This window comes from Uloborus diversus, chromosome 6 (assembly GCF_026930045.1).
Source record: "Uloborus diversus isolate 005 chromosome 6, Udiv.v.3.1, whole genome shotgun sequence".
NCBI classification, from domain to species: domain Eukaryota; kingdom Metazoa; phylum Arthropoda; class Arachnida; order Araneae; family Uloboridae; genus Uloborus; species Uloborus diversus.
Window position 1 is genome coordinate 34,745,339 of NC_072736.1, and position 13,002 is coordinate 34,758,340.

The 13,002-nt window shown below is 31.9% G+C and overlaps 1 protein-coding gene across 2 annotated transcripts in view; it reads left to right on the forward strand.

The window, feature by feature from the left end:
* LOC129223750 (polyribonucleotide nucleotidyltransferase 1, mitochondrial-like) overlaps positions 1 to 13,002 on the forward strand; it is a 63,657-nt gene that overhangs the window by 26,106 nt on the left and 24,549 nt on the right. For both annotated transcript variants that reach the window (XM_054858110.1, XM_054858111.1), the window contains exons 5-14: positions 1,162 to 1,225; positions 2,749 to 2,910; positions 5,689 to 5,875; positions 6,459 to 6,510; positions 6,593 to 6,650; positions 7,070 to 7,166; positions 8,026 to 8,128; positions 9,136 to 9,206; positions 9,315 to 9,351; positions 9,453 to 9,609. In XM_054858110.1, the coding sequence (XP_054714085.1) occupies positions 1,162 to 1,225; positions 2,749 to 2,910; positions 5,689 to 5,875; positions 6,459 to 6,510; positions 6,593 to 6,650; positions 7,070 to 7,166; positions 8,026 to 8,128; positions 9,136 to 9,206; positions 9,315 to 9,351; positions 9,453 to 9,609 (988 nt within the window). The remainder of the gene's footprint in view (positions 1 to 1,161; positions 1,226 to 2,748; positions 2,911 to 5,688; positions 5,876 to 6,458; positions 6,511 to 6,592; positions 6,651 to 7,069; positions 7,167 to 8,025; positions 8,129 to 9,135; positions 9,207 to 9,314; positions 9,352 to 9,452; positions 9,610 to 13,002) is intronic.

Genomic DNA, 13,002 nt, shown 5'->3' on the forward strand with positions numbered 1-13,002 from the left:
TCATTTTCAATTGCTTTTTGTATGTCAAAGAACCATCTCTTGTTCATCAGCATTTGGTGAGTGCTAACTCAGCCCAATGACCCTGATATTTACGTTCTATTGTAACGTGGTGAAACCTTTCCTCATGCTCACTGCTCATTGCTTTAACTTTTAAACAAAATATTCTGGAAGAAGTGAACAAAATAGAGTTTCAGAGACACATCATTCATTAATGGTCACACAACTTCCATAGGGATCGTTTGACTAACAATTTTTAGTTCTTGTCTTCTCTGCTGCTTAGAAATAAAAGGCTTCCTTGGTGGTTTTTTCTCCCTTAGCATTTTTTTTTTTCTTTTTTTAAACAGTGATTTTTCATAATTGCTCACATTTGAAGAGTTGTTAAAAATTCTCTCCTTGATCTTAACTTCAATATATCTTGGAAATTTTCCTCTAAGGTATTGGAAAATTATCTTTGTTCAGGGCTTTCATGAAGTTCTTCATTGTTCCCTGCAGAATGAGCATGGGTGGAAGCAGAAATGTGTGGATCTACTAGAGGCTGATTTTAGGCATTTCACTTCCCAGAGTTTAAATTTCTTGATGTCCATTTTGGTTTTCATGGATAGAGATTTTCTATCCCATGCTAGGGTTGAAGTTTAGAAGATAGTCAGTCCCATGGAGGCTGTTTCTATCTCCCAGGGAAAAAGAGCATTAGTGAGTATTCACTATCCTAGTTGGCTCTGTATTTTGAAAACTAGAGCTAATCTCAACTTTTTATGGTAATTTTCGTGTTTAGCAAGGCAAAATACTTCGGAAAATGCTATTTTTTTTTTGAGTGGATACATTTTTGGTGTTGACTAGTGTAATCATCATAAATAAAGCAGAAATTGTTAAAGAAAAGAATCACATTTCCTCTCAATACGTTTAAATTTCTACTTAATAAGCCCTTTTAAACTGTGTGATGTAATTAAATAAGGCTAACTTCTGAGACCCAAAAAAATGTAAGCAGCCTTGTCAGTCAACATGTTAGCAAGGCTGGGGGGGGGGGGGAATTCCACCCTGGAATACATAAAAGCAGTTTTTGTTTCTTTTGTTTAATGAACACAAATAGAATTTCATTTCTTTAATATTATATGTGTTTAAAAAAGTTACCTTAGTCAGCAAATATTATTTTTATATTTTCAGTTATCATGTAATCTTCTAGCCGTTGATGGAGTCAATGATCCAGATGTAGTTAGTATAAATGCTGGTATGTCTTAAAACTTTCAAATCTTCGCTTAAATCTTTTTGTGAATAGTATACATTTTCTGCATTATTGTAGTTTAAATTTTTGGAAAGTAACCCCAAAATCCTAAGCTACCTTAATACTGTACATTTGAGGTAGTGAGAAGCAAAGGGATGCAAGTGGACATTTTCAAGTTTGGAGTAAAACTTGTTTAAAGATAAGGTCCTAGGTAGGCTTTCATTGAAATTTTTTAATAAATCATGCTGTATAGCAGCACCTACCTCGCTACTAGTACTATCTCTTGCTCCAAAACAGAGGAGAGGTTCACCCACCATTTGTACTGATTATCTCCAAATTTTTGAATTTACATCCCTTTGCTTCTCACTGCCTAATTTGTCATCATTGCCATCATCAACTTTGTTGCCAAATCAATTTTTGAATGGCACTTCAATCTTAATAAAGTATTTTTCATCAAATAGCTATCAGTTGGTTTTGTAATTTTTTTTTAAGTATAAAAAATGAACATTTTAGAGTGAGGGTATAAAATTGCTTTTTTAAATTATTTTAAATTTAAATTAGGCATTTATATTTTCAATAATACCTTTGTTCGTAAGCACAAACTTATCATTTTTTTTTCCAGATCCCTCTCTAGAGAGGGAAGGGAATGGGCTCACAAATTTTTTGAACCACTGTTTAACACTGAATCTTTATGACCGTAAACAAAACTTATTAAGCATGATGCATACCTTATAAAAAGGTGCATCCCCTCAAACATTTTTTCCAACTGCCTATAGCATGTGTAGTAGAGATGAGACGAGCTCAGCCTGGGCCAGACAGCGGTTCTCGGTCTCTAGAACCGAAAATAGGTTTTGGGCTCGGACTCAAGCAAAGATAGTCAATTGTCAATCGCCAAACAAATTCAAAGCAAATAAACATTTTCCTTCTGTGAGAAAATGATAGGAACATTTAAATCAGTTCAATTAATGTGAAAATTAAACCAAAAAAAGAAAAAAACCCAGAAAATAAATTAACACATATTTATAGTGTTTTTTTTTTTTTTTTGCAATTACTATTGCAATATGTCATACAGTAATGCATTTGAAGTGGAGCATTTTGAGAAAATTGAGAAACTTCTGTTAATGAAAAACATTTGACATAACATTTTTTGTTAACAGGAAGATCATTTCAGACTGTAGAAGGCTCGGTTTTTGTGCAATTAAGTTTCCTTCGGTGGGCTAAACTAATGTTAGCTGCCAGTTTGTTAGTAATCTCAGCTTCAATGAGAGAACACCTGCCTCCAGTTCGGTTTTTAATTATACAGACTGCTAAGTCCATGACAAGGAAAAAACTGCAAGTCTGGATGGTATAACTGGGCAGCCTGTTATGCATGTAATTAATAATACTAACTGCAATTCCTGTGAGGAGAGTCTAGTGTTGTATACTCTGTTTTAAATGAATGTATATTGTTATTTACTTTGGATTCTTATTTCAAGATATTTAATACCCAATGTTTTGGTAGTCATTAAAAAATTAGGCTTTTGTTGTAGCTTCTGCTGCTTTGGTATTATCTGATATCCCATGGAATGGTCCTGTTGGAGCTGTTCGAGTTGGATTAATTGATGGTGACATCATAATAAATCCCACAAGAAAAGAAATAAACCAAAGCTCATTAAACCTTGTTGTTGCTGCCACAGAGCATAATCAAGTTGGTATGTTCTTTTTGCTTTATTGGAAGTTAAAATATTTATTATTCTTTTTTTTATTATTATTGTTATTATTTTGAGCATCTATACATTATTTGTTTTTATTTTGTGTGTCATTGTATTGTTACAGTTCTTGGGATATTAACATGTCACAAACCTGACAAACATATTCAATATTTTTGCAACTGGAAAACTGGTTTTAAATACTTTTCTTGGGAAAAGAAAAATTTTATCTTATCCTCATTTCTTTGGACGCTAATGAGCTAAAAACTATAACATCTCAACTAAATTGTAGTTTCACGAGGATTTTTTATTTTTTAATTCTTTTTATGCCACAAATTCAAAAACCTATCTTGACATAGTCGCAATATTTGGTCATTCGAAAGATAGTAGTAGACAAGACCCAAAGGAGCCTAACTTTCAAAAAAGGAATTAAATGTTAATGCAATCCAAACTGTTAAAAATAATGCAAAATGTGCTGGTTTATTTATTTATTTATTTTTTTTAATTATTTTCTTAAAAAAAGGCGAAATTTTATCCCCAGAATATTTTCTTTTCGTCATTGCTTTGGATGCTAATGTGCAAAAAATTGACTTTCATCTTAATTGTAGTTTTTCAATTGTTGTATTACTTGCATGTAATGTTACTTGCATTAAGAAATCATTTGCAAGATAAAAGTAGACAAGATTCTTAATTGCCTAAGTTTCCTGAAACAAAATTTGATGTTTATTGCAATGGAGAAGGTTGAAAATAACGTAAAATGTGCCAAAAATCAGATTTTTAAAAAAAATTGTTTTCTTGAAAAGTATGAAATTTTATCTGCAAAATACTGTTGTACCCTCATTGCTTTGAAGACTGCTATGAACGAGAACTATTTCATCTAAAATGCAGCTTCTTCCAGATTTTCATTATTCTTATTGATTTTTTGGACAAAAATGAAAATGCTATTTTAGCTTAAATTTTCAAAATTACATGTTTATGTAAATAAATCAGTATTGAATATATATTTTTTTAGAATGTACAGTGCAAAATTTTCATTATTATTATTTTTGTGTGTGTGTGTGAAACTAGTAAAAAAATACCTCTCCTCCCCCCCCCCCTCTTACAAAATTTCTGAGTCTTGACCAACATGAGATCAAATATTGTGTTAGGGGTTTAGAGTTTGAGGTCACTGATTTGCTTTAAAATATTGTAATATTACATTGCAAAATTATTACTTTTTTTTTTTTGTAATTCCATGTAGAAAGGCATGTTTTGTAAGCTGCAAAGTATTTCAGTTTATAAAATATTTTGAATGTTTTTTCTTGTTAAATATTGTACAGTAAAATTTTGCTTATCCAAAACTCTATTATTCATAACTCTCAGTTGATCAAACTCCATTTTTAAAGCAGTATATATAGTAAAATCTCATTTCAGTGAATACCAGTTCAGTTAAATATATACGTTTCAGTGATATAAATGTTCCGTTCAGTCCTGTTTCAATTGCTTGAATTCTACATTGACAAAATTCCTGTTGCAACAAACAAAATTTGTGGTCCCCTAAAGTTTGCTATTAGAGGAATTCACTTGTACATTTTCCACTTTTAAGTGTGAAACTTCAATTTGTTTTTGGCGAAATTTTCTCCTGTTTAAACTGAACCCATTGCAAAATTGTAACTGTTTCTCTCTGATCCCTCTTCATGTCCAGACGCATGTTCCACATTTTTTCCTTGCTTGTTTGGCCTTCATAATTTTAATATTTCAAGCAAATTTTACTTAATGTCTACAAACTTGACGTTTAAAAAATTTCAAAGCAGCCCGTAGAACACAGAACCATTTTACTTTCATATCATCGCCTCAGAGCAACAGAAGAACATCTTAGTGTTATTCCTGGGATTAAATGTCTTAGTGTTGCTCTGAGGCGACAATAGTCTTCTCCAATTGATCATCCACTCTCACTATTGCCAATCTGTTGTTGCATTGTTAGATTAGTAATATTGCACATGGTATTATTTCCTTGATCAAAACATGCACAACAAGTTAAGAACCTATTACTTCCTTTTACAAAAAAGGAAGTATTGTATTTGCAAAAAAATGTTCACCTAAAAATCGGCCTTAATTTCCATTTTGCTTTGTTGCAAAGTTGAAATTTGGTACATAGACTTCTAGTGGGGTCTAGTTGTGCACCTTCTTTTTTAATTGCATTCGGATGCTCCAAAAGGGGTCTTTTGCCCTTTTTTTGGGGGGGGGGAATCATTGTTAATTTGGATGTAAACTCAAGTGGTGTTATAATTTTGGTGGAATGTCCTAGAAAGTTGAAATTTGGTACATAGACTTCTAGTGGGGTCTAGTTGTGCACCTTCTTTTTTAATTGCATTCGGATGCTCCAAAAGAGGTCTTTTGCCCTTTTGGGGGGGGGGAATCATTGTTAATTTCGATGTAAACTCAAGTGGTGTTATAATTTGGTGGACACTTGGCGATTGCCAGTCTTTTGGTCGCCAAGTTTTGTCGCCAGCTTGGCGACAAATTTGGCAGATTTTTTTTTTTTTTTAAATCTGGTTTCAATTTGGCCACTCTTGGTGATATATAGAGAGAAAACTATTGAATCATATTAAAACTACCATTAATGAGAAAATGACATTAAACTGGAGTAAAAGGAAGTCATGTGATGCACACATCAGCTCGTTTTTTTCCTTATTTAATCTTTAATATTTTTAAAAACTTTATTTTTAGCTTATTGTGAAATGGTTTTTTATTTAATTAAAATTGTTCCTTACACTTTTACTTTTTTTCTTTTTAAAATAGTCATGTTAGAAGCTTCAGCTGATAATGTTTTGCAGCAAGATTTCATGAAAGCTTTGAAGGCAGGAGTGAAAGAAACACAGCACATAATTAGAGTCATTAGTGAACTCCAAAAGAAATATGGTAGACCTAAAAGGCCTGTAGAAGAGTCTTTAGTACTTTCTGTTGAAATGATTGATTCTGCAAAATTGTAAGCAACTGTTACCTTTCTCTCTCAATTGATTAAAGCACTGTAAAAACATTAAACCCTTTTGAGTGTACACAATAGGGTGGGCCGAAAAAAATCGGCCTTAGCCTTAGTGCAGAAAATTTGAAACTGTTTAACACTAATTATTGTGCAAAAGTTCAGGATTCTGAGTTAATGTCTTTTGCTCTTGCAAGAGATTTGAAGGTTTGAGCTTTTTAGAAAGACATCAAATTAAGAGAAAATTTATAAAATATTTTAAACTCCACTGAACTTTAATCTTTATTGCGGTAATTTTTTAACTTCTTAGCACAAACTACTGCAAAAAATTTCAAGCCTGTGAGCTATTTTTTCCTGTTCTGGCAAGAGGACTGGAACTGGAGAAGGAGAACTTTTAGCCCACTGAGGGTTTTTTTTCCAAGTATTATAAAAGTCCTTTATAACAGAAGTAAAAAGCAAAATAATTAAATGTATCTTCCTCATTTTTGTAAAGTTATAGTATTTAAAATTATTAGTGTCTGTTGTTCCTAAGTTTTTTTTTATAAATGTTTTACTTACTGATCCAGTAGTTTTCTCTTTTTCATTCAAGAATATGTGAAGCCAAATTAACTGAAATCTTGACTGATTTTTCTTATGATAAGGTAATATATTCTCAATTCATTGAATCGATCCTGTATTCAATCCGTAAATGGGCTTTTGATTTTACTATTTTTATATTTGTAGGTTGGGAGAGGTCTAGCTATTGATGCTGTGATACAAGAAGGACTAGAAAAACTGAAAGGTATTCTTTTCATCCCTTTGTTACCAGTTAGCTGTTATTTACCATCTGATCTATGCATTATTTTTATATTTTTTTAAAAAATGTTAGTTAATTTGTTGAGCAAAGGTACATTTTCAGTGCAGTTGCTTTTGAAAGTCTTTCTTGGGGTTTTTTTTTCTTCTTCTTCTTTTCTTTTTCCTTAAATCAATATTAACTTTTCTTGGGGCTGTATTCTTTGTTGTTTTTTATCTATAGTTTCATTATCTTTGGTTTTTTATCTATGGTATGACCATCAGCTGTGAAGCTGATGAAATATGATGAACATCATTATTGAGTTCAAGATTTTACCAATTAAAAACTCTTCAGTATCAGTGAAAAAGTTATGTATTAACATTAAAAATTCCAACTTAGCTTGGTACAAAATATTTGTGTTTTTATAGAAAATTATCCAGATGCTGATGTAGCAGTGCTGTATGAAGCTCTAAATATGGTTTCAAAATGTACGTTTAGAAACTTGGTTTTGAGCACAGAAAAAAGGTAAGTTAATACTGCAATAAGTTAAAACTAAGGGCTGTCCGTAAATGGTGTACACTTTTCAACAATTTTGACTGTCACTAAGTCACACTTCACCTTGCCCCCTCCCACTCCCACCCTCTTTGTCACATGTCACGCTATTTTTCACAAACTATGCATGATGTCACTTCTTCTTGCCTCTGCCAACCCCTTAGTCATTAACTCACATTTTCATAACATACCCTGCCTCCTCAAAGCATGACATCATTTGTGAACAGCTCCACACCTAAATAAATTTAAAACTGTCTGAAAACTCAAATGAGTTCTTAAAAATTTTCTGCTTAGAAACACTCCTCTCAAGTCTTATATTGCAGCCACAGCAAAAATTTTAAATTAAAAGTGAGTTGCCACTATGCAACCAGCATGTTTTTCCAATTATATTTACTCCTTTTTTAATGCTATTAATTGGGGCCCCTCAAAATTGGCGGTCAACATTTGTTGCTTGCCCAAAAAATGTCAAGATTGTCTGAAAAGCTTGAAAATTTTCTACAAATGGTGTTCGCATGTTTATCTATATTATCTGGTTCTAGACAGCTCCATAGTGTTTGTTGTTATTATTTATTTCATTACTTTGTTTTTATTCTGTATTTTGATCATTGTTAGTTTTAATTCTGTATTTTTGATCATTATTATTATTTAGCATTCATCCTTTATTTGTTCATTCATTATTGTTTTTCTTTTTTTTTTTGTTTTTTTTTACTTATTTATATTGATTGTTATTAACTATTATTTATTTATTATTATTTAGTTATTCCATTATTTATTTTTATTATTATTTGTTGTGTATATATCTGAAACATATTTAAACCACAACTGTTTCCAGGTGCGATGGGCGTAGTTTGACTGATTTGAGGAACATTTCATGTGCTGTTGATGTATTCAAGCCACTTCACGGGTCTGCCGTTTTCCAAAGAGGCCAGACACAGGTATGTGTAAAATATTGAAATGTAAACTGTAACACTAATTCATTTAATGAAATGGATCCAAAGCAAAGTGAGGTTAGTTTCAGGTTTGAAATAATTACTGACTTAAAAGACAATGGCTTAATGTGTATATTTTTGAGTAAAAGAGTGTTCGAGAGGATATAATTCAGTTTGTTTAATTTATGAAATAGAAAATGTTGATGGGTTATTTTTGGCAAATGTGGTTGAATGAGAGGTCGCTGTTTGAAGCTGTTCATTTTGTAATATAATTTTGAAATTAAACAAAAAATTATTTCAGTAGGGATGTAATAGATTGGAATAAGTTTCAGGAAAGTGTTATTATTTTTGATGGGAGAACAGTTTTAAAAAAGCTCATGATCTTCACGAGGGAGTGATTAGCAACAAAAGCACAGCCTTGTTGAATTCAGAATTTAGTTGATTCATTTGTATTTGTTTATCTTTTCTTTTCTCTTTTTTCGATTTCGAAAAAAATATTTTCAAACAACTGCTGAAAATATTTTTATAACCATCAAATAAAAGGTTATTGCTTGAAAAAAAAAAAAAAAAGGTTTTTTCATAAACATGGCCTTAAGTTCATTTAGGAGAGATTGTGAAAAATGTTTTTAAGTTTTTCAAATATTCAGCTTTAATATGTGTTTTCTGTTGCATTGTAACTTTTTCTCCCAAAATGGCTTCTTTTATTTCCTGTTCCACAAATTCTAAAAGTATGATAATCTATTGCAATTTTAATTTTCTTCGTACACATTTCATAGTATCATTAGTATTGGAAAATTGTGTCAACTCACAGACTTACTGTCTTAATGATAATGACAATTCATCACCCAGCAATCGTTAGATATAACCACTCAATCAAAGCTTTTGTAATGAAAGTTAAATACTGTGATTAGAATCTGTTGAGTTGTCACAATGCTGACAGGTTAGATTTGCCCTGATTATATATATTTCATGAAAACATTAAATGATAAAAAATCAATAAAAAAAATTTCTAGGTCCTGTGTACAGTGGCATTTGATTCGTTAGATTCAGCTTTTCGTAGTGATCCGGTTTCTGTAATTACAGGGTAAGTTAAATAGAGCATCTTTAATTATCCTTGTAAAATGTTTCAAATGTTTTTAGTTTTGCAAATTGTTCTGCGAGTAATTGTATTCAAAATATATTGTATTTTTAGTGGAGTGAAGGAGAAGAATTTTATGCTGCATTATGAAGTAAGTACGCTTAATTGCTTTTTGACATTACTTTTAATTGAGATCAGTTTTAACAAATTATGTAAACATTTCTCTTTTGTTTATGAAACTTTGAATTTCAGTTTCCTCCTTATGCAACAAATGAAATTGGTCGTGTTGGAACATATGGTAGGAGAGAACTTGGTCATGGGGCATTAGCAGAAAAAAGTCTGAGACCAGTTGTGCCATCCGATTTTCCCTTCACCATACGTTTAACTTCTGAAGTACTTGAATCAAACGGTAATTCTCTTCAAGAGGAGATGAAACATTACAGCATAAAATTTTTAACCTTTTTGGATTGACGTTAAAATGAGAAAAAAAAAGTTCATTTTTTAACCTAATTATTCTTTTGTGACTCGGTAGCTTTGTTTGATTTATTTATGTTTGTTGGTTTAATGAAACCACTATTTAACTTTTTTTCAGGCAATTGTTGAAGCGTTTGGGTCAGTTGACTAAAAAAACAATTTTAAAAAAATGGTGGTTTCAAACAAAGCTACCATGCATCAAAGGGTTAACTGTTCATTTTTCTCCATAATAAAAAAATATATTGCTTTCTTAGTATGTTCACTTTACTTCTGTACCCCAGGGTTTTCGCCAAGAAAGGTGTCCCCCCACCCCTTAGTTTTTCAGAAATCGGATCACCAATTTCGTGATTTAAAAAAAAAAAAAAAAAAAAAAACACAGAAAGGAAACTTTTGCGATTTTAGGAAAACGGAAAATGGAATAGAAATAATAAGTGAAAAAATAGAATAGAGGTTTCAAAAAGGGGGTTTTCTTCGGCAAAATTCTGAAAGCAAATGCAATCTTTGAATATTATTTAAAAACATCCAAGGTTCTGCATTATGATTTACCTAACTGAGAGCCTTTGAAACAAATGTTTCGAAAAAATTTTTAACCAAGCTTCAATCAAATAAGAAATGAATTGGTGAATAAACGTAACTTCATAGGGGGCCACTGACATAATTACATTTCTATCTTTTTTTTTCCTTTTACCCTTTTTTTTAATAAAAATATTATGGAAATCGCAGTTAAGTGAAGAAAAATATATGTGCCGCCAAAAAATGTTTTAAATAGAGAAAAAGTTGAATCAGAGAAAGTGAGATTTGAAAAATGTCATGACTAGTTACATCAGTAGTTCTAAGTGTTTAAATATAAAAAGCGAAAAAAACCCAGAATTTAACAGCGATATTCAGCAGGCATGACATTTAAAACAAAAGAAAGTGAAAAGTTTCTCACTGAAAAAAACCATATCAGTTTTAAATCTTGAAAGTTTTTTTGATGGGGGCCGCAAATGCTTGTATTTTAAACAAATAAAAATATATAAGGCTGGAAATTGAAAATGTCATTATGGGAAAACCAAAGGAGTCAAATAAGTTTGGGAAAGAAAAACTGATGAAGAGTTTTTCAGAACATTTTTATCAATGATTTAATCTGATAAAAGATAGAGGTCCCAAACTCTATCCCTTCAACTCACGCTATCAAACCTAGCCTAGAAGAACAGTTTTGAAACTTTGACTTTGAAAAAGTCTCCGAACCCTATGTCTTCTCCTATTGCCATCAAAAGATGGTCTAGTAATGGACATTGATTTCAAGAAACATCTAGGAAGTGCGCCCCTGCCCAAACTCCCGAAAAAAACAGCCCTCCCCCATTCTTAAACATTGTCTAAAATTCCATTTTTGAGTAAATTTTGACAGTCCCCGAACCTTTCCTACCTCTAATATCACCCAGGACATCTAAAATTTTGCATTTATGGCTTAGATTCTGATAATATTTTTGGGAAGAGTCCCCGAATATAGCCTGATAATATCATTGAATATTTCATAAATGAGTCTCTAGCCTGTTTTTCTGTCGCTACAGGAGATCTTATTTATTCCTTCATTGAATTCCATGACTTACTACTCATTTCAAAGCTTACCTTGTCTGCTAATGATGAAAAATGAATCCATGGTCTAAATATTGCCTTTTTTTTTTTTCTTTTAATCAAAAATGTTCTTTCTCCCATTTTTATTGCACATTACTTCACAGCCAAGAGCGAAGACACATTGGCTCGGTCGGATAAAGTAGCTTGCTAATAAGGGGAAGGGCTTGGGTTCAAATCTGGGTCAAAAAATATTGTTTTAATGGAGTTTTTTACTTGAGCAGAGTTCTTATCCAAGTTTCTATTTATATGCAAACTTATACTCATAGCAGAGTTTTAAGCATCAGTTCTGTTGTTGTTCAAATCAGGAAACAAAACATTGGTTTCAACTCTGTCAATCGCAGTTTAACTTTTAAAATGTTTAAACAAAGTAAAAGCGTAAATTTCAATTTAATTTGCTGCTTTACTCGCACTGGATTTGTCTATAGTATCTCGTAGTTGCATTGAAATCATAAAATTCTTCTTTTGAGTACAAATGTTTCACATGGGTCAGCCAGTCATCTAAAATTGTGTTTCTATAATTTTAATATCCGAAAATTGGTGAAGAGAGGCCTCGAACCTCTTTTCACCCTAACATTACCAAAGATGGTCTAAAACCACATTTTAACAATTAACTTCGAAAATTTTATGAGGGAGCGTCAGCCTCTCTCCACTAGTGCCAACATCATTTAACATAGCCTTAAATTTCGTTTAACGGCTTGAATTCCAATTAATTATAAGGGTAAATTTTCCGAAAACTCCCCCTAGCATTATTGAAAGTCAAATAAAATTGTTTCTGGATTTCCAATTTCGACAAATCGTCGGTCCTCATGAAGATATCAAACATGGCCACAATGGCATATTTAGAATGTTTATCTTCGAAAAAATTCTTGGAGTAGTCCCCCACATTATTTCTCCCCTAAACATCATTTAAGATCGTCTAAAACTGTTTTTGAACTACAATTTTGAAAATTTTTCGGGACAGAACCCCAAAAGCCCTTAATGTAATTAGAGGAAAAATATAACAATTGTGTTTTTCAAATTTTAATCTAAAAAAATGGCCGGGGAAACGCTTCCAAACCGCTTTTCCACCCTAACATTAGCAAAGATTGTCTAAATGCATTTTTAAGGCCATACAAATTAGAAAAAATAGATACTCTTCTTGATTTTTGTGCTAATTTCTTAATAGTACAGTAAAAATAGGGGTTGGAACCAAACATCCAAAAAAAAAAGTTTAAACCAGTTGCAAATTGTTTATTACCCTCTCAATAAGAACAGGTAAAAAGTCCCACCCTATTGTGCGTCGGGTTTTTCAATGGAGGGGGGGGGGGAGCTTCTAAAAATTGCTATATTGAGTATTTTTCCGGATTTTTTAGAGTGCATTTCGAGTGGGAATATTATATCATACTAAATTTAAAAGCATTAAATTAAAGATTTTTACTCCTCAAGAGGGATGACTCACCATTGCTGCAGAGCTCCCCTCTCCCCGTAAAACGAAGCAGTACCCCTGAACCCCCTCCATATATTTCAAGTAGAAAAATTATTTCAAGCAAAGTTAAAGTTAGAAATCAAGTGTGTCTATTCTCAAAGAGCGATGGTGCACCTCCTCCCAAAGTGAAAGCACCCCATCTCAAATAAAATAATACTCCAATGCCCCCCCCCCCCTTTCTGTTTCAAATTGAAGTATATATCAAATTTAAAATGCATTAAATCAGGTCGCATCTCGCAAGAACAA